The sequence below is a fragment of the Ictalurus punctatus genome, chromosome 1 (assembly GCF_001660625.3).
Source record: "Ictalurus punctatus breed USDA103 chromosome 1, Coco_2.0, whole genome shotgun sequence".
Lineage (NCBI taxonomy): Eukaryota > Metazoa > Chordata > Actinopteri > Siluriformes > Ictaluridae > Ictalurus > Ictalurus punctatus.
Genome location: NC_030416.2, coordinates 10,474,966 through 10,494,961, shown reverse-complemented (window position 1 = coordinate 10,494,961; position 19,996 = coordinate 10,474,966). Strand labels below are relative to the sequence as shown.

The 19,996-nt window shown below is 42.9% G+C and overlaps 1 protein-coding gene across 1 annotated transcript; it reads left to right on the top strand.

The window, feature by feature from the left end:
* The first annotated feature begins 5,560 nt into the window (after positions 1-5,560).
* On the top strand, positions 5,561-19,912 carry abhd16a (abhydrolase domain containing 16A, phospholipase). Its single transcript, XM_017469465.3, has 20 exons — positions 5,561-5,737; positions 6,684-6,740; positions 8,914-8,980; positions 11,880-11,966; positions 12,217-12,302; positions 12,417-12,490; positions 12,579-12,686; positions 14,122-14,236; positions 14,336-14,437; positions 15,999-16,062; positions 16,186-16,235; positions 16,381-16,504; positions 17,178-17,282; positions 17,389-17,452; positions 17,555-17,611; positions 17,733-17,795; positions 18,548-18,624; positions 18,727-18,825; positions 19,251-19,297; positions 19,487-19,912. The coding sequence occupies exons 1-20, from the start codon at positions 5,633-5,635 to the stop codon at positions 19,568-19,570; spliced, it is 1,635 nt and encodes a 544-aa protein (XP_017324954.1). The 5' UTR covers positions 5,561-5,632; the 3' UTR covers positions 19,571-19,912.
* The last annotated feature ends 84 nt before the right edge of the window (positions 19,913-19,996 follow it).

Sequence of the window (19,996 nt, the reverse complement as noted above, 5' to 3'; positions counted from 1 at the left end):
ATAATCAAATCCTAACAAATCTACATTTTTGGTTTCTGTAATTTTGTCTAAGGAAGAAATTCCATTTGTATGATAGTAGCCTATAGCAATACTCGCATGCTAAAAAGTGTATAACATACAACGGCATTTTCATCATTGATTTAATTGCTCCACAACTCGAAGGTATCGATACAACAAAAACAAGAAGAACTCTGAACCCCTGGTGTCAACAGGGATACTCCACCAGCAAGTCTAGTTCTTCTTATTCATTTATATGCCTCAAATATCAGTGAAATATACTTCAAACGGCGAGGAAACTAGTGAAGAAAATGTATTTCAGACATTTGACCTTGACATTGGTTGGATCAATTCCAAAAGATTATCATTTCATCTGCTAATAAATAATTCTGTATAAATCCTACAAACATCCAAACACCTCGTTCTTGAGATATCACGCTATTGAGAATCCCGTATGGAGGGGTGAATGCGTGGATGGACGGATGCACAGCCAACAGCTATAAACAGTTACTCCTTTACCAGCCTCTCTCTCTCCCTCTATCTCTATCTTTTGAAGTTAATACGGTCAAAAAACTGTAGCTTTTCACGTTACAAAACTGCAAAATGCAAACTCCTCTGGCCCAAAGACTTTCCTTGTGGTGGAAAACTTAATGGAACAGCTTTACATCTGACAGTTCGTTTCCATCAAAGTTGCGGATTTAAGTTACGCTGAGAATTGGAATATCACATAAAACATTTGCGAATAAAGCACCGTTTGCATCCCATGTGTTCAAGAGAACAAAATCGTCACTTATGGGGAAACTGGCGCAAAGTGTCAATTTAAATGGAAGTTGTCGCAACCCGGTGAAAGCCACTATGGCTCTTTTTTCCAATATAATAAATTACTCGTGCTTCAGAGAACTCAGATGAAACGCTATCACAAACTAGAGTTTGAGCGATAGTGGAGTTTACAGATACCAATAACTAACTTGGGCAGTACCTGCCAAATAACTGATTAATCAACTCATATGTCTTCATTAAAGCGCACCTATTATGGTTTTGAAACGTGCCTAATTTTGTTTCAGAGGTCTCATACAATACAGTTACATGCATTCAAGGTAAAAAAAAAAAAAAAACAGTTTAATGTGCTCATAATTTAAACTGCAGCACCGACCCCACCGTGTCACAAACGACTCTTCAATGATCCGGTCTAAAGGATTCATTCTAAACTCCTCCTTTCAGAGAGCATACTCTGCTCTGATTGGTGAAATGTCCCAGTCTGTTGTGATTGGTCTACCGCTGTCAGCGAGCAGCGGATGAAGACCAGAGGCAGGGCTTTTTGTTATAAACCTACATAGGATAGTACAGGAAGTAAGTCTGGAATTACTAACGACTCGTTTCAGCTGTTCAGAATCGGTTCCTTCTTCTGGGAGTCACTAACCCCGTTTGTCATGCGTTTTGATTTTTGAAATTTTGCAGAAATTGCGATTTTTACATTCACAAACAGCTCTAACACACACTACATGAAAGGTAATATTTGAAAAACATAATAGGTGCACTTTAAGCATAAATTTTTCAAACTAACACTCAGAGTAAACTTTTTTTTTTTAACAAAAACAGTACTGACTGTACCATTACTTTACAAAATGTACTGTGCTTTTTTTAATTAAATAGATATATAAATATTAATATATTTTAATGATGAATAAATATTAAAGTAAATAAATATATATATATATCCAAACTAAACTAAAAAGAACTCCAAATAACAAATAAAAATAGTGAGATCCAAAATGAATTTTTAAAAAAACTTCAAATAACACAACAAAATTTGAGCCCGCTCTCATACTGTACAATCACAGTGGACACATCTCAGCCGCTCACGCAAAGGACACAACCAGGGAAACCTATCTGTGTAGATTTTTGCTGATAACCAAAATTGTTGATACACAGTTGTATGTTTCAGCGAAGCCAGAGGACAGACAGAAGCTTAGTAAAGTTGAGGATTGTGTAAAGGACATTAGACGCTGGATGTTAACTAACTTCCTTCTATTTAATTCTGATAAGACAGAAATACTTTTATTAGGCCCACGTGTAGCTAGAAGTAATCTTTCTGATCACATGGTTACTCTGGATGGTCTTTCTGTTTCATCATGTGCAGCAGTTAAAGACCTTGGAGTGATTATTGACTCCAGCCTATCATTTGATGCTCATGTAGATAGAATTACTAGGATAGCCTTCTTTCATCTCAGAAGTATTTCTAAAATAAGAAACATATTGTCAATACATGATGCGGAAATACTAGTTCATGCATTCGTCACCTCTAGATTAGATTACTGTAATGCCTTACTGTCTGGATGTTCCAGTAGGAATATAAACAAACTCCAGTTAGTCCAGAATGCAGCTGCTAGAGTCCTAACTAGAACTAGAAGATACGACCATATCACACCGATATTATCAATACTGCATTGGCTCCCAGTAAAATCTCGCAATAATTATAAAATACTCTTATTAACCTATAAAGCACTAAATGGTCTCGCGCCACAATATCTAAGCGACCTTTTGGTTTTATATGATCCGCCACGCCTACTTAGGTCAAAAGATGCAGGCTATTTGACGGTACCTCGAATAGTGAAGGCTACAGCAGGGGAAGAGCTTTCTCTTATAGAGCCTCACAGTTATGGAACAGTCTTCCTATTAGTGTTCGGGACTCAGACGCAGTCTCAGTGTTTAAGTCTAGGCTTAAAACGTATTTGTTTACTCAAGCCTACCCTGACTAGATTCTGTTCTACTACTTCGCAGTCATAATTATCTTTTTTCTCCCTCTCTCCTTTCGCCGAGCCCCACACGAATTTATGGAGATACTAGAGATCCAGATCCTTTCTGCCTCTGGATGGAGCTCAAATCTTCTTTAATTCCAGACTGCTGGGACTACGGCTGCTCCTAACGCCATACAGACTTCATATTAATCCATAATGAACTTTTTCACACTAACTGTTGTTACCCAGATGAGGACGGGTTCCTTCTGAGTCGGGTTCCTCTCAAGGTTTCTTCCTCTTAAAACATCTTAGGGAGTTTTTCCTCGCTACTGTCGCCACTCAGTGGCTTGCTCAGTTGGGATAAATTCGCACCTTTAATATCTGTATACCGTGTTGATATTTCTGTAAAGCTGCTTTGAGACAATGTCTATTGTAAAAAGCGCTATACAAATAAAATTGAATTGAATTGAATTGAATTGAATTGGGACCTCGTCGTCTATCCAAACATAGCTCTCGCTCTCCGCCATTTTTATTCTCCTGACCCAATTATCCAATCACACGATTGGTTGATGCAAAGTCACATGGCATTTCTGATGCGCATCGAAAAATGTATTCATTATAAATGAGTTTCCGTCGTAGTTTATGCACGTTTTCTTATTGAATAAAAAAAACGATCCGTCTCAATTGAGCGCACAAGTTTTTTTATGCGCATTTTGGAGATTTTATTTGCATCTGGTGTTTCCATCCAGCATTGCGATATCCCAAAATTCACATCAAATTACATGGATGGAAACATAGATAATGACACTGGAGACTCTTTCCAAAAATGTTACAGTACATAAACATCTTCCTATAGAAAGATTCACCATATCGGTGATTAAATGTTTTACTTTGAGAAATGTGTTGTTATTTAACAATCAGTTTATTATTGGCCTTATAATATATTGAGTGTCTGCTATACACGTCCCTGTGTCAGAGCAGTTACTGTAGAAATGATTAAAGTCCCTGCGAAGTGCCTTGAAATGCATGGTGTTACTCGATGTTATGACATAATTTCCACTGAAACAGGATGTCATGGAAATACATTTCAAGTGGCTCTTCCCGCTTTTTAAATAGCCAATAGCTTGTAATAAGTTGTACTTGACACAAAGCCGTGAGGTGACACAAATACCTCCTTCTTCAAAGTGAAGGAATTCGAGCCATTTCCTCCTTTGGAAAACTGGATAAAACCCGTGCATTTGGACAGCCAAAGACACATTTACGACCTGCGCTTGCTGATATGATTTCTCTCACTCAACACGGCAACTTCAGCAAGGTGATTACTATAACATTGAGGGGCGGGACACTTCCGATTCTAAAGAGCATTCGATTGGACAGAAAATCTGACGAGAAGCTGAAGTGCAGAATGATGTCATCAAACATGTTGATCCGAATCGGTGGTAGAGAGAGACTGTACATTTTGAATGCGTATATCTACTAAACGCGAATTTTGTCATTGTTTTGGAGCGGACTAGCTTATAGACAACCTTAAGGCTGACATATTCTAACAAAAACCACAAAGCATTGATTTTGATTTTGATTTCATACTTCAAGTATTAGAACAAGCATATTACTATAAACCGTACAGGCGAAATTACAATAACAGAGCTGCAGTTATAGAAAATGAACCAACAACTGCTGACCAATCAGATACAAGAATTCAGCAGTGTTGTGACAGAAGCAAAAAATAAAGATTTGTTTTCGGTCACAAATTGATTAGTGACGTGTCGTTCATGAACGATTCGTTCATTTTGAACAAATCTTTAATATGACTCGGGAACAACGAGTTGTCTCAGAGAGTGATTCATTAATTTTTTAACGCGAATGCGCTGCAACATCCCCATAGGTTCTGTACTGGAAACAGAAATGATTAGTTCACGCCTCGAGTCTTTGGGTTCGAGTCGTTCGTTCTTCCGGTGACCGCTTCATAGGCAATGCACCATGCGATACTGGAAACAGAAACGATTCATTCATCTCTTGAGTCTTCGGGCTCGAGTCGTTCGTTCATCACGTCACATCCACACTCCATTCAGCCTATGGGGCAGTCATGGGGAGGAACGAACGACTCGAACCCAAAGACACGAGAGGTGAACTAATCATTTCTGTTTCCAGGAAACAGACGTGACAAATGTGACGTGACAAAAGAAAGAAGGTGAACTAACAGACTGCATAGCCTGAAGACCTATTAATCATTTCGGTTTTTCATAATTCGGCCTTGGCTGCATTTATTTTATTATTCCAAATGTGATCAATGTTTGCGTAAGTACTAGATATGTTGGGGAATTTAACACATAATTTTAATTATATTCTGGTGAAATCCTCACTGGTGGGATGACCTTCCAATCTCAATCCGGACCGCAGAATGTCACCATCTTCAAGAAACAGCTAAAGACCCACCTCTTCCGTGAACACCTAACCAACCCCTAAATATTAATAATAATAATAATAATAATAATAATTACTCTGGCACATACACCTCTACTCTGCACACTTTACTTCTTCTGGAACTCAGTTAATGGATCTTGTATGGTAGCACTACTTGTATTGTTCTCTGCTTGATATATCGCTTTGCTTGTATTTTCTCATTTGTAAGTCTCTTTGGATAAAAGCTACTAAATGAATCAATGTAAATGTAAATGTAAATGAACGAAATGACTCGAAAAAAAGATCCGTTCATTTTGCTGAACGAGATTCAAAGATCCGAGTCAGTAAAATGATCCGAACTTCCCATCACTAGAATTGATTCGTCTTTTCTCCGATTCGCTATAAAGGAGTCGTTCAGCAAGAATCGCTCACGCGCTGGCAGGAATTTTGAATCGCGTTAATCCACATGGGCTTCCGTAGCTGCCGACCGAGAAATGATGGCTGCCTGGTTATGGATTCGCTGCCTGTTCGGGCCCAGTCTGCACCGGATCCATCGCCCACAGGAGCTCCCCCGACCCGAGAGCAGAACAGCAAGGAGGGTACGCACTCGACTCTTGCGCAAAACTATTCCTCCAATAGTAAACAAACTTTCATCTTTAATTCGGTCTCGCATCTTTGGCAGGTCTCCGTCTGAAACCTCACACTACCGTACTACTTCTTCAACACACTACTGTACTCAGTAGTACGCTAGTACCCCAGGTCACCATTCATACTGTTTTCACATACTATTCAGTGCGCTAGTGTGCGGTTTCAGACCTAGTGAAGGTGCGGTATCGCTAGTTAGCATGCTAATGTCAGGTGGAAAGGTCTGTCATGGTGACCTCTAAGAATAATTTAAAACCGAACTAGTTACCATTGAATTTGCCAGTTTGTTAGGAATATGAATCTAAAATAAACACAGGGAGTTGAATTGTGCAACAGTTACGTCAGTTCCTGTGAAGATAACAAAACGGCTATAAGTAAACGGCACTATATTTATTTACCTGTTATATAGGTAATAAGGCAGGGGGTCTCAAACCTTTTCAAACCCATTAACTCGAAAATACATTTCTTTTGAGAATATTTCTAAATGTATACAATAATATTTAGTTTGTTTATTATATCCACAGAGACTTTTATTCTTCCTGAGCTTTTCCTCTGACAGAATGTATTAGGTCTAAGTTCGATTAAATCCTTTCAAGTCAAGCAATAATAATCGATAATCTTTGCTAATGGTGGGTTGTGATTTAGACCTCAGTAACCAAATTATTCAAAATCACAGCCTTTGCTTCACGAACCCCGGTTTGAGAAGCGAAGTACACCGGGAACCATCTGGATGTAAGCTGTGGTATCTGTGATTTAAGGCTGAGGTGCTAGACAAACGGTATTCGTGTATATGAAGTTCAGTCACTGAGGCAGTCTGTCCCCAAAAGATTAAGTGTTAAAAATAATAGTAATCTGACTTGTATGTGGCTGTCGGTTCATTCGCGTCGTTCTGTTTTGCAGGGTTGGGATTACCAGCCGAGAGGTTTGGAAAGACACACTGACAGTATCCTCAGTTGGGTGAGTGACTCTCAGGAGCATGATGTTCATGGATTGAAGACGGTCATGTAGCGTTTCCTCAAACAAACCAGATTCAACTCGAGTGCTATTGTGCGTTTTAGATCAGGGAAAAATATAAAGATGTGCATGCCATGTTGCACCCGGAAAGGATTGAGAATGACGACTGTTACAAGTTACAAGAATATATCAACGTCAAGTTTTGTCCAAAACTGTTCTGTTTTTGTTCTGAGTATTTACACCGATCAGCCATACTCTTAAAACCACCTTCCTGATATTGTGTAGGCCCTTTGTGCCACCAAAACAGTTCCGACCCGTTGACGCATGGACTCCACAAGACCTCTGAAGGTGTGCTGTGGGATCTGGCACCAAGACGTCAGCAGCAGATCCTTTAAGTCGTGCAAGTTGTGAGGTGGGGCCTCCATGGATCGGATTTGTTTGTCCAGCACATCCCACAGATGCTCGATCAGATTGAGATTTGGGGAATTTGGAGGCCAAGTCAACACCTTGAACTCATTGTTCCTTAAATCATTCCTGAACAATTTTTGCAGTGTGTCAGGGTGCGTTTTCCTGCTGAAACAGACCACTGCTATTAGGGAATACCGTTACCATGAAGGGGTGTACTTGGTCTGGAGCAATGTGGTACGTGTCAAAGTAACATCCACATGAATGCCAGGACCCAAAGTTTCCCAGCAGAACATTGCCCAGAGCATCACACTACCTCTACCAGCTTGCCTTCTTCCCATAGTGCATCCTGGTGCCAGCTCTTCCCCAGGTACATGACTCGTACACACCTGGCCGTTCACATGATGTAAAAGAAACCGTGATTCATCACATCGGTCCAGTTCTGATGCTCACGTGCCCATTGTAGGTGCTTTTGGTGGTGGACAGGGGTCAGCATGGGCACTCTGCAGCTACGCAGCCCCATATGCAGCAACATTAACTTTGTTAGCAATTTGTGCTACAGTAGCTCTTCTGTGCGCATCAGTGAGGCTTGGGAACTGAACAGTTGTCCTTCCTTGGACCACTTTTGGTAGGTCCACTGCATACTGGGAACATTCCACAAGACCTGCTGTTTTGGAGATGCCATGCCCTAAGTTGTCTAGCCATCACAATTTGGTCCTTGTCAAAGTCGCCCAATCCTTACGCTTGCCCATTTTTCCTGCTTCCAACACATCAACTTGCTGCTTAATATATCTCACCTCTTAATAATCAATGTTCAACTTACTTCTCAGTGGTTTTAATGTTATGCTTGATTTCGTGTTTATTGTATTTCTTGTATATTTTTGCTTGTGCACTTTTTCAGGAGTCTGTATTTTAAAGATAATTTTGTCAAATCCCAATAAGCTTGACAGATCTTTATCGGAAAGGGTTTAAGTGATTGTTTTTCCTGCTTGTTCAATGAACCATAAACAATCATTGCACAAGCACCGGTGGAACAGTCCTAAAGATGCGAACAGTTTACAGGCGGTAGGCGATTAAGGTCACAGTTACAGTAAATTTGGACACTAAAGAGACCTTTGTACTGACTCTGAAAAACACCAGAAGAAAGATGCCTAGTGTTCCTGCTCACCTGCGTGAACATGCCATAGACCTGCTGCAGGGAGGCATGAGGACTGCAGATGTGGCCAGAGCAATAAACTGCAATGTCTGTAATGTAAGACGCCTAAGATGGTGCTACAGGGAGACAGGAAGGACAGCTGATCGTCCTTGTAGTGGAAAATTACATGTAACCGTGTGTCCTCACAGAAGTGATCTAGAACTTGTGAATGCCTTGGTGGAAGAGTGGAGTAACATCTCACAGCAAGAACGGACAAATCTGGTGCAGTCCATGAGGATGAGATGCTCTGTAGTACTTAAAGCAGCTGGTGAACACACCACATACTGACTGTTACTTTTAATATTGACCCCCCCCCTTTGTTCAGGGACTCATTATTCCATTTCCAGTTTATGTCTCGGTTGTTGAATCGTTTTATGTTAATACAAATATTTACACGTTAAGAAATGTGCTAGAAATAAAAGCAGCTGAATGTGAGGTGATGTTTCATTATTTTTTATTTTTTTTATTTTTATTGGCAGAGTATATATGAGTTATATAGAGGAATGACTTGATGTACTTGCCCCAAGAGACTTGTGTGTGCTGAAGGTAATTAAAATGTGTTTTTCTTCTCTCCAGGCTTCAGTGCTGTGGTCCCTATCTTATTACAGCTCACCTCTCATTCTCTGCTATCTCTACAGGAAAGGTATACAACTGCTTGCTTCTACACTTAACGCTCCAAACCAGGTTGGAAAGTCCCAACCATTCCACATTTTTGTCCCGTTCCACCTCCTGTGTCGGGTAATCAAGGGTTGTAGACTCCTGATTGCTTCTTCACTGTGCGAGCAGCCGATAAGATTGCGTTCGCCTCCAACTATGAGTGCTGATTATAATGGTGGTCTAATCAAGTCTAATCATACTAGTTGAGTCGTATGCTAATGCAGGTCATGTATAGTACTTCTGTTGGGGGAAATTCCTCATCTCAGGTTGTGTATTTGTGTGTGTGCGCAGTGGTCTCTTTCTAGCTGTTGCACGTAACAAGTGGGTGTACACACGAAAGAGTTTCTTCTGTGAGAGTGAAACTAAATCGTTCTCTGCGGTGTTAAAGGAATGCTGTTCTGGAGCGGTTGTACTGTGGACATGTAATGGAGCTGAAGTTTTGTATACGGTTACAGTAAATGAATGGTAATTTTTGTGTTTTAAAACAGCGTTTCATTAGTTAATTGACCACCACAGAGCAAACATATTAAGCCTATAACCACTCGGAGTCATTTGGATTAAACAGTGCGTACGCTGTGTGTTGTCAGTTGATTCGTGAATGGTTATTTAATCATTGATTAATGATTTGTTTTGGTTGAAGGGTAAAAATGCAGCGATTTAACCTTTTACAGACAAACTTTATGGTGTTATAAAATCTAAACGCCAGTCAGACTCTGTGTAAATCCAGGCTTCATTACACCGGTTTAACAGTGGAAGGAAGTTTCCCTTTTTTTTTTTTTTTTTTTTGTTGACATTTTCATGACTTGTACCTGCTGCTGTAATCATAAAGACTGTCCTGTACTTATTCGCAATATAGTCATATTAAACATCCTTTCAACACACATTTTTTGTTGCCATCACTCTTCCACAACTGCGTGCTTTAATGATTTATAATCACACTATTCGGCATCACCTAGAAGACGATGAGTTCCCCCTTGAGTCTGGTTCGTCTCTAATGTCTGGGTTCTTTCTAATGTCTTCTCTGGGAGTTTTTCCCTTGCTCGTTAGGGATCAGGATGTAAACCTGTATTTCAGTGAGGGGGCTTTCACACTGGTGGTTTTGTCCGAAACGGAGCACGGTTTCCATGTAAAATTGGTAATGTGAAAGCTGTCACACGGGCCGGGAAGCGCACCGTGGTACCGAACCCGAGACGACCTGTAGGAGGTGTTCAGAGTTCAGTTGCACTGGAAGTAAAGCAACCTGCGCGTGTGTTTTAGCCGATAACGACATCATTAGTTTCCACAGAAGAGGTCATTGCTGCACATAATGGTACCAAAATAATTAAGAAACCAAAAATATGATGAGTCGCATTGCGTTCTCCATATGATGACCGAAGATGAACGCAAATGCACCGTGGTTCAATAGAATCAAGTGCGTCTGAAACCAGAGCAGCGCTGCGGGGGGTGCCGGGAACAATCACACTCCGATTCAGTCCGCAGCAAACATGCCCAGTGTGAAAGCCACCTCACTTAGGTCTATCGTGGTTTGAGATTAGAAAATTCTGGTTACTATGAGATGACATTACTGCATAGTATGTACAGTTTTGCCAAAATATTTTGCAGAATCTGCTAAATCTTAATACTGTTTAAAAAAAATAAAAAAATAAGAGCGATCATAAAAATCCCATGATGATGTTTTAGTTCTGTCCTGAATAAGATATTTCACAAAACAGATGTTTACATATAATCCACAAGACAAGATAATAGCTGATAGTTGCCTCAAGAAGGCAACACGATACATTAAGAGCCGGGGGGATGTAAACTTTTGAACAGGATGATCGGTGTAAATTATTATTTTGTTTAAAGACCCCCCCCCCCCCCCCCCCCCCCATGTAGTACTGCCCTTCACAAGCTAAATAAGATAGTTACAGTTACATGTCTCCCAGAAGACAAAATACTACCAAGTTACACCGATCACCCTGTTCAAAAGTTTACATCCCCCCTAGCTCTTAATGTATCGTGTTGCCTTCCGGAGCTTCAGTGAATGTCTGCACCTTACGTAATAGTCGTGTACGAGTCCCTCAGTCGTCCTCGGTGTGAAAAGATGGATCTCGACATCATATAGCCGCTGTCGGATAGGGGTATAGGGGTAAAGGGTAAATGGTCTGCACTTACATAGTGCTTTTTTAACCTTAGCGATGTTACAAAGCGCTTTACACTGGTTCTCATTCACCCATTCACACACACACACTCACACACCAATGGTAGCAGAGCTGCCATGCAAGATGCTAGCTTGCCATTGGAAGCAACTTGGGGTTCAAGTGTCTTGTCCAAGGACACTTCGGCATGTGGAGTCACGTGGGCCGGGAATCAAACCACCAACCCTACGATCAGCGGACAACCCGCCCTACCACCTGAACCATAGCCATCAAATGTGCAGAAGATGCTGGAAAAGCGAAGAATGTGCAGGACCTGGAGGATTTTTCTGAAGAACAGTGGGCAGTTTAACAGCTCAGGACAAACAAGGGACTCATGAAGAACTCTCACAAGACATAAACACAGTCGTGGATCATCCAGGTAATGACGCACCGTGTTAAGAATCAAGGGTATGTAAACTTTTCAACGGTAATTTTGATAAATTCAGCTATTATCTTGTCTTGTGGACTATATGTAAGCATCTGTTATATGCAGTATCGTATTCAGGACAGAACTAAATAAACAACAACATGGGATTTTTATGATCGCTCTTATTTTTTTTTAACAGTATTAAGATTTTGAAGATTCTGCAAGGAGGTGTGCAAACTTTTGGGCAGAACTGTATAGGGGGGTGGCGTACCATTCTGATCGTTTTACATATAAATGTGTGAAATATTGCATATTGTTGATCATATTTGTTTCTGTTTCAGGTTATATCTGTAGCAGTAAGCTCATTCCCGTCAGCCAGTACGTCGGCACGGTGCTGGTCTGTTTACTGGGAGTAGCGTGTCTGAGAGGTAAGCTGTTCGTTTCCACCCGAAGTATATCTGAACGCCCGTCAAATCAGTTGTTTATACTCTAATGCAGTGTAACAAGAAAAACACGGCGCATCTTTCAGAAAGGTGGTAACTCGTCAGAAACAATGCTCATCCCAAATGTATTTAATTTTTTTTAAAATCCGTGGTACAGCTGTATCCTCTGCCACCAGACGAAGCCAGAGCGGTAACTAGCAGCATGTGTTTGTGCTTTTTGTTGGGTTGTTGTTAGGCTGGGGTCGCTGGAGAAACCCCGAGTATCACCAGTTCATCACCATTCTGGAGGAGACCAAGAAGAACCACACAAGCAGCAACAAGGTGAGGACATGACCATGTCTTGGCAACATTCCTACTGAGACCAGCACGCTGATGCAAACAGGCACTGATGTAATCACGCCTCTGCTTGCGCTTTTCTTGCTCCTTCCTGTTTAGAAAAAACTTTCCAGTTATGATTTCGACTTCTCACACTGGCCAGCGGATTTCAGCTGGAGAGATGTCAGCAATCTGTAAGTCATTATATACATGGTCATTTGTGCGTGCATGCGTAAGCTCGACTTCCTGGGGTTGATGATGGGGTCTTCCTATGTTCGACAGGAAGTCGTCGAAGGCAGGCGTTTCCCTGCTGAAGCCAGAGCCCAAACTCCGAGGAGCAGCAGACAGTCTGCTGAATTCAGTACGAACGCTGCCATGCCACATTGTCAGGTAATGCGCGCACATGTACGTTTAGCAGACACCCTTATCCAGAGCGACTTACACTTCTACAACTGGTCAGTTGAAGGTTAAGGGCCTCGCTTAAGGGCCCAGCAGTTGCAGCTTGACTGTGCTGGGATTTCGAACTCGCAGCCTTCCTATTAGCAGTCCAGTGTCTTTACCACTGCACTACACCGATCAGCCAGAACATTAAAACCACCTGCCTGATATCGTGTAGGTCCCCCTCGTGCCACCGAAACGGCTCCGACCCGTCAAGGCACGGACTCCACATGACCTCTGAAGGTGCCGTGGTATCTGGCACCAAGACGTTAGCAGCGGATCAACACTTTGAACTTTCAGCATTATCCTGCTGAAAGAGGCCACTGCTATTAGGGAATACCGTTGCCACGAAGGGGTGTACTTAGTCTGCAGCAATGTTTAGGTAGGTGGTAAGTATCAAAGGAACATCCACATGAGCGCCACGACCCAAGGTTTCCCAACAGAACACCCGGGATACCGTGAACACCCCGCAAGACCGGCAGTTTTGGAGATGCTCTGACCCAGTCGTCTAGCCATCACAATTCGGGCCTTGTAAAAGTCACTCGGATCCTTACGCTTGCCCGTTTTTCCTGCTTCCAACACGTCAACTTCGTCAACTGACTGTTCACTTCCTGCCTAATATATCCCACTCCTTCCCAGGTGTCATCGTAATGAGATAATCAGTCTTCTTCACTTCACCTGTCAGTGGTTTAAAGCTCTGGCTGATCAGTGTATATGCCCATGGAAAAAAAAAAAATATATATTCCAACAAATACCTTTTTAAGCCTCTCAGGAAATATGTGCGGTGATCTGGGGAAACAGGTTAGATGACAAAATAGTTTTGAGCAGGATTGTTTTTATTTCCTGCCTGTAACATTATTCAACCTCTCGACTTAAAGAAACCATCAATATGTTTCACCTTTAGATCTTTTGACCTTCTTCTGGGAAATATCATGTTTTCATGTTTTAGACTTTGTCTCAAGTTCAAACCCTTGCTAGCTTCTTGCTATAGTGTGATTTTGATTTATTTATTTATTTTTCTCCCCCGCACACAGTGAATGTCTATCAGCCTTTTTACAAGTTGTTGGATAACTTGATGCGTGTCTAATCAGTTTAGTTTATATTCAGATACTGACTCTGAAGATGGCTGGAGTCTTTGAACGCACTTTATTTCCCTCTTCACTATTGGGAGTAAGAAGAAAAATCCTAGTGGTGCTAGTTTAGTGCTTCTGGCTATATCTCTTCCATCTCTTATGAGCTGTTTTTACTAGTCCGTGTAAGACTGAAGCATACCGTTCGGGTTTGGTGAGAAGTTAAGGGTCATACAAAATGATTGACACTTGCTGAAACCACTCTCCACGATGCAAGAGTGTTATGTCGTGTTTGTAACGGTGCGTTTGTGTTCCAGCTATCTTGTAGCGCACTCGTTTGGCCGGAGGATGCTGTACCCAGGCTCTGTGGGTCTGCTGCAGAAGGCCATGAGGTCAATGCTGCAGCAAGGCCAGGCCAAGCTCATCGAAGAGGTAACTTGAAAACACAATAATAATAATAATAATAATAATAATAATAATAATAAAGTACTGTTTTATTTAACTTCATTTTTTTTTCTTTATTTGCTTTAGTATGATGGTCAGAGAAACAAGCTGGTGGCATGCGACGGAAACCGAATCGACACCATGTTTGTGGATCGGAGAGGAAACAGAGGCCCGAATGGGAAAACTTTGGTAAGTAGCACAGAGCAAATAAGAGACAAAAGATGCGTGGCGTTAAAAATGGTATTTATACCGTGGAACTGTCGAATTCTCACATGGGATTTTGATCACTGATTGATTTTGTATCAGAGCAGCTCTGACGAGGTGAACCACAGGTTTATGGTTGTGTCCTAATACATTGTCATTTGTGTGCTTAAAAACTCATTCACAGGGATTTGTGTTCAATTCTTTTGCCTTTTTTTTGGTTCGTTTTTGGATAGACTTCAGGATTTTCTAGAGCATTGTAATATCGAACATGACGAGGTTTTTTTTTTTTTTTTTAACACTGATCACAGACAGAGAGAGAGAGAGAGAGAGAAACACAGACAGACCGAGAGAGAGAGACAGACCCAGACAGACCAACAGACAGAGCGAGAGAGAGAGGGAGAGACAGACAGACAGAGAGACAGAGCGAAAGAGAGAGCGAGACAGACAGCCTGAGAGAGAGAGAGCGAGACAGACAGACAGACAGCCTGAGAGAGAGAGCGAGAGAGAGAGCGCGAGACAGACAGACCGACAGCGTGAGAGAGAGAGCGTGAGACAGACAGACAGAGCGTGAGAGAGCGCGAGACAGACAGACCGACAGCGTGAGAGAGAGCGCGAGACAGACAGAGCGTGAGAGAGAGAGCGCGAGACAGACAGACAGAGCGTGAGAGCATGTGAGAGAGAGCGCGAGACAGACAGACAGCGTGAGAGAGAGAGCGCGAGACAGACAGACAGCGTGTGAGAGAGAGCGCGAGACAGACAGAGCGTGTGAGAGAGAGCGCGAGACAGACAGAGCGTGAGAGAGCGCGAGACAGACAGAGCGTGAGAGAGCGCGAGACAGACAGACAGACAGAACGTGAGAGGGAGAGCACAAGACAGACAGACAGAGCGTGAGAGAGAGAGAGCGCGAGACAGACAGACAGAGCGTGAGAGAGAGAGCGCGAGACAGACAGACAGAGCGTGAGAGAGAGGCAGACGGGGAGACCCAGAGACTCATGAGCAAACAGCTGTTCATAGTAGAACTGATAAAAGTGATGACAGGAACAAACTTGTTTTGTAGATGTTCTGCTACATTAAACCTAACTACAGAGTAATAAAATCCTGGCATCCAAAGCATCTAGTTGTTCTTGTTACTAATGTGTATGCTTCAAACACCCTAAAAAACAAAACTTCAAACAGGAAGGGAAGGGAGCTATCTGAGAAAAAAACGCTTCCGGGCATTTGACCTTGCTGTGACCTTGAGCCTAGATCGGTTCCAAAATCTGATCGGTTCATCGTCTGGTTACGACGACGATTCCAGCCGGATCCTACAAACGTTTAACCGCTCCGTCTTCAGATATCGCGTCAGCAAGAGTCTCGGACACGCGCGCAACTCGTAAACATGACCATATTTCACAGTGGTGGGCAAATTGTTACGGTGTAACAGGAAACCCTTTGAGACGTGTTTATTGGAAAAGAGTCAACTTACGGGTGAACTAGTTCTTTACCGGAGTAACGCAGGAGGGTCGGGTGTGTAGCTGTGTAACGTGCGTGGTATCTTACGTTCCAGGTGATCTGTTGTGAAGGGAACGCAGGCTTCTATGAGGTCGGCTGCATGAACACGCCACTGGATGGTGAGTACATATTGATGTGGTGGGTTCTGAAATGAAATCGAGCGTCGCACAAGAGAAACTGTTCTGAAATCAGTCGAACGATGTCCCTTCCTTGTTTCCCGCGTCTCTCTGCCACTCTCTCAGGTGGCTACTCGGTCCTAGGCTGGAATCACCCAGGATTTGCAGGCAGTACAGTAAGTATCACTGGTTACAGGTTCAGATGAATTTTAGATGGGAATCTCACGTCTCCATGCGTTCCTGATCCTTATCTCGCCGTCGTCCACGAAGAAGCGGAACAGTTTAACCCTCGACACATCTGTATTCGCGTCTGTGTTTCAGGGCGTGCCGTTTCCTCAGAACGAGGCGAACGCGATGGATGTAGTGATCCAATTCGCTGTGCACAAATTGGGCTTCCAGTTGAACGACATTGTCGTGTATGCCTGGTCAATAGGAGGATTCACAGGTAGGCCGATTTTATTTTTAAAAAAAAAACAAAAAAAATCTCACTTGCCACTTTAATAGGAACACCCGTACCTTGTCAACTGGTCTTTTTCTAGTTTTCAACTGTCCTGTTTTGGGTTAGTCCGTACCCTTGGCTGACCGGAGTGGAACCTGATGTGTTCTCGTACATTCGCCCGAAGATTGAACGTGCTGTGCGTTCTGAGATGCTTCTCTGCTCACCGCAGATGTAAAGAGTGGTTTTTTTGAGTCACTATAACCTTCCCGTCCGATTCTCTGAGCTTCTTTTGTTTGTCTATTGCACCATTCTGTGTAAACTCTAAAGACTTGTGCGCTTGTGTGAAATACCCGAGGAGATCGGCACTCAAAGTAGCCCATTTGGATCCGATAACCATCCCTCGGGGTCAAGTCACCGAGAGCACATCTTCCCCCACTTTGACGTGATGTGAACGTTAACTGAAGCTTTACCGGTATCTTGTGTACCTGTCTTTTATGAATTGCACCACTGCTACATGCGTGGTTGATTGCCTGCATGAAAGTTCCTATTAAAGTGGCCTGTGAGTGTATTTATCACTTTTTATGCGTTTTGTACTACAACACACAAACCTGGACTTCGTTTTATTATAAGTAACTGTGTGCTCAATTTCTCTTGTTGCCCTGCCTATCTTTCGCTTTAGCCACTTGGGCAGCGATGTCATACCCAGAGATCCGTGCACTTGTGCTGGACGCCTCCTTTGATGACCTCCTTCCCCTGGCCTTAAAGGTCATGCCCGACAGCTGGAGTAAGAGTCCTGACGGTCATCATCTCTACATCCTGTGAGGCAGTAGTGTAATTTAGCAGTTCTTGATTGTGTGTGTGTGTGTGTGTGTGTGTGTGTGTGAGAACAGGGCCGCTGGTGACCCACACAGTCAGGCAGTACATGAACCTGAATAACGCCGAACAGCTTTGCAAGTAAGATCCTGTACACAATGTAATAGTCATATAAACTGTAAGCGTAGTTAAGTGACATGATCATGCTGATTAGGTGACTCTTGTTGATCTTGCTCTGGGTAGGTACCAGGGACCAGTTCTGTTGATCAGAAGAACCAAGGATGAAATAATCACAACCACGTAAGCGCTCACTCACTCCCGGTGGTGGGGTTTTGTTTTGTTTTTTTTGTCCCCCCCATTTTTAAAATTGATTAATACACTGTGTACACTGACTATGGTTTTGCTGTGCTCTGATGTGCAGGGGACCAGAGGACATAATGTCCAACCGAGGAAACGACCTACTGCTGAAACTGCTCCACTACAGGTCTGACCGCACTTAAGTCACTTTTAATCCGTATCGGAGTAGGATCATTGAGTGAGGAGCAGTTTGATCGCTATGTCCTGGTCGATGCAAACGTGACATCGGGATTAATGCACTCACCTCTGCCTGGTGTCTCACTGAAGCTAAGCAGGGTTGAGCCTGGCCAGTAACTGGATGGGAGAACTCCTGGGGAAAACTACGGTTGTTGCTGGAAGTGGTATTAGTGAGGCCAGCAGGGGGCGCTCACCCTGCGCGGGGGCTAATGCCCTAGTATAGTGATGGGGACACTGTACTGTAAAAACAGCACCGTCTTTCGGATGAGACGTTAAACCGGAGTCTCTGTGGTCATTAAACATCCCCGGACACTTCTAGTTAAAGAGTAGGGGTATAACCCCGGTGTCCTGGAGAAATTCCCCCATTGGGCCTTCTCTATCACGGCCTCCTAATAATCCCTCTCTCCTCTCCACTAATAGCTGGCGTGTGGGGGGAGTTCTGGCACATGATGGCTGCTACACACTAATGGTGGTTGAGCTTTGAGTGTTCGATAAATGATTGCTTGATCATTTAAATCAGCAGTCATTCATCCAAAAGGCCTTTTCGTTCACGTCGTACGTCAGAAACCGAAATCCCTTCACACGTACGACAGCTCATCTCAACGACGTTCGCCGGGATTATATTTTACTGAGCAATAAAGCAACGTTAGAAATTCACATTCATACCGAGGTCGGTATTTCCTCTGATTGTGTGCGACTCAGGTATCCGAAAGTAATGACAGACGACAGCGTCCGAGCGGTCAGACAGTGGCTTGCAGTCGGCTCGCAGGTGGAAGAAGGTATGCGTATGTTTTTTAAAAACGTCGTCTTCTGTCTTTTTTTTTTTCTTTTTTCTAGTGGTTAAGAAACGATCAAAAGAACTGGTTCCTTTTCTTTTTCAGAGTCTGTATACGTCGGGTATGAGGTGGACGATGACTGGTGCCTGTCTGTGCTGCAGTCCTATCAGACAGACAGAGACGCTCCTTTCCCCTGGAGCGTTGGTAAGAACACTGATTACGGAGATGATCACTAATCTTGACTATCAGGAGTGCGAATCCCGCCTCCGCCCTGTGTGCCCAGAGTTAAGGCGGACGAAGAATGATTTATTTACTCAAGCTCGTCCGTGTTCGTTGCACCTGCGCATCACGTGCGCCTTGCCAGTCCACGGTTAATGAATGCTAGTACATCTACAGGAAGGGCTGGAAAGAAGTCAACCCCAACCTTGCTTCTTCATACGATCTGGTCTATTGTGTCCCCCCCCCCCCCTTGAATTCTTAACAATAACCTGCTGTAAGACATTTGTAAATACCAAATAATGAAATCTTATTGATGTCTTTCAAGGGGGCTTAGCCCTGCTTATGGCAGCTGTATAAACACCTAGGAGGGGGGGAAAGCTGAGCTGTGATATGCTCTTCTGTATTACCAGGTGAGGATATGGCACTGGAAGGCAGACGGCAGCTTGCTCTTTTCCTGGTGAGTGGAAAATAACACTCCTACTATACTGTATTTTTTATATACACACACACACACACACAAACTACAAGCACTATTAATGCTTAACATTTCTATAATAACTAGTGCACTATTCAGATGGAAGATCTGCAGTGGTAAACATGGATCCTCCTCAAATCTTTTTTTTTGTTTTCTTACCATATCTCCTAGGCTCGAAAGTACATGAGGAATTTCGAGACGACGCATTGCACTCCACTCCCCATCTCGGAGTTTCACGTACCCTGGAAGCTCTGAGAGCCAGCGAGAGACTAAAGGGAAGCACAGAGGAAACCTTGGTGGAATTTTAGTGTTAAAAGTTTTGATTGTTATTAACCATGTGCGTTTTTGTAAGTCGGGTGTCTGCATGGTTCTTTTAAGAGGTTGACGTCGGTGCTCTTGCGGGGCTTGAAATAAATGCCCGTGAATAGAAAGTTCCTTTGGAAGGAACTGGGCCAATCCCTTTTGCTCTCAGTCTGTTTCTATCCTCTGTTTTGTGAGCAGTCTTTATTTATTATGAATGGTGCCCTAACATACACCCTGAATGTTACTGTATTAAAAATGCTTAATAAAGACGAAGGGCGTCGTGGTTCGTGTGCATCCCAGCGGCCCACTTGATCCAGCTGCATGTTTAAGACGTTCCACAACGCCTTTTTCGCACAGGCAACATCGGGGTTGTTAAAG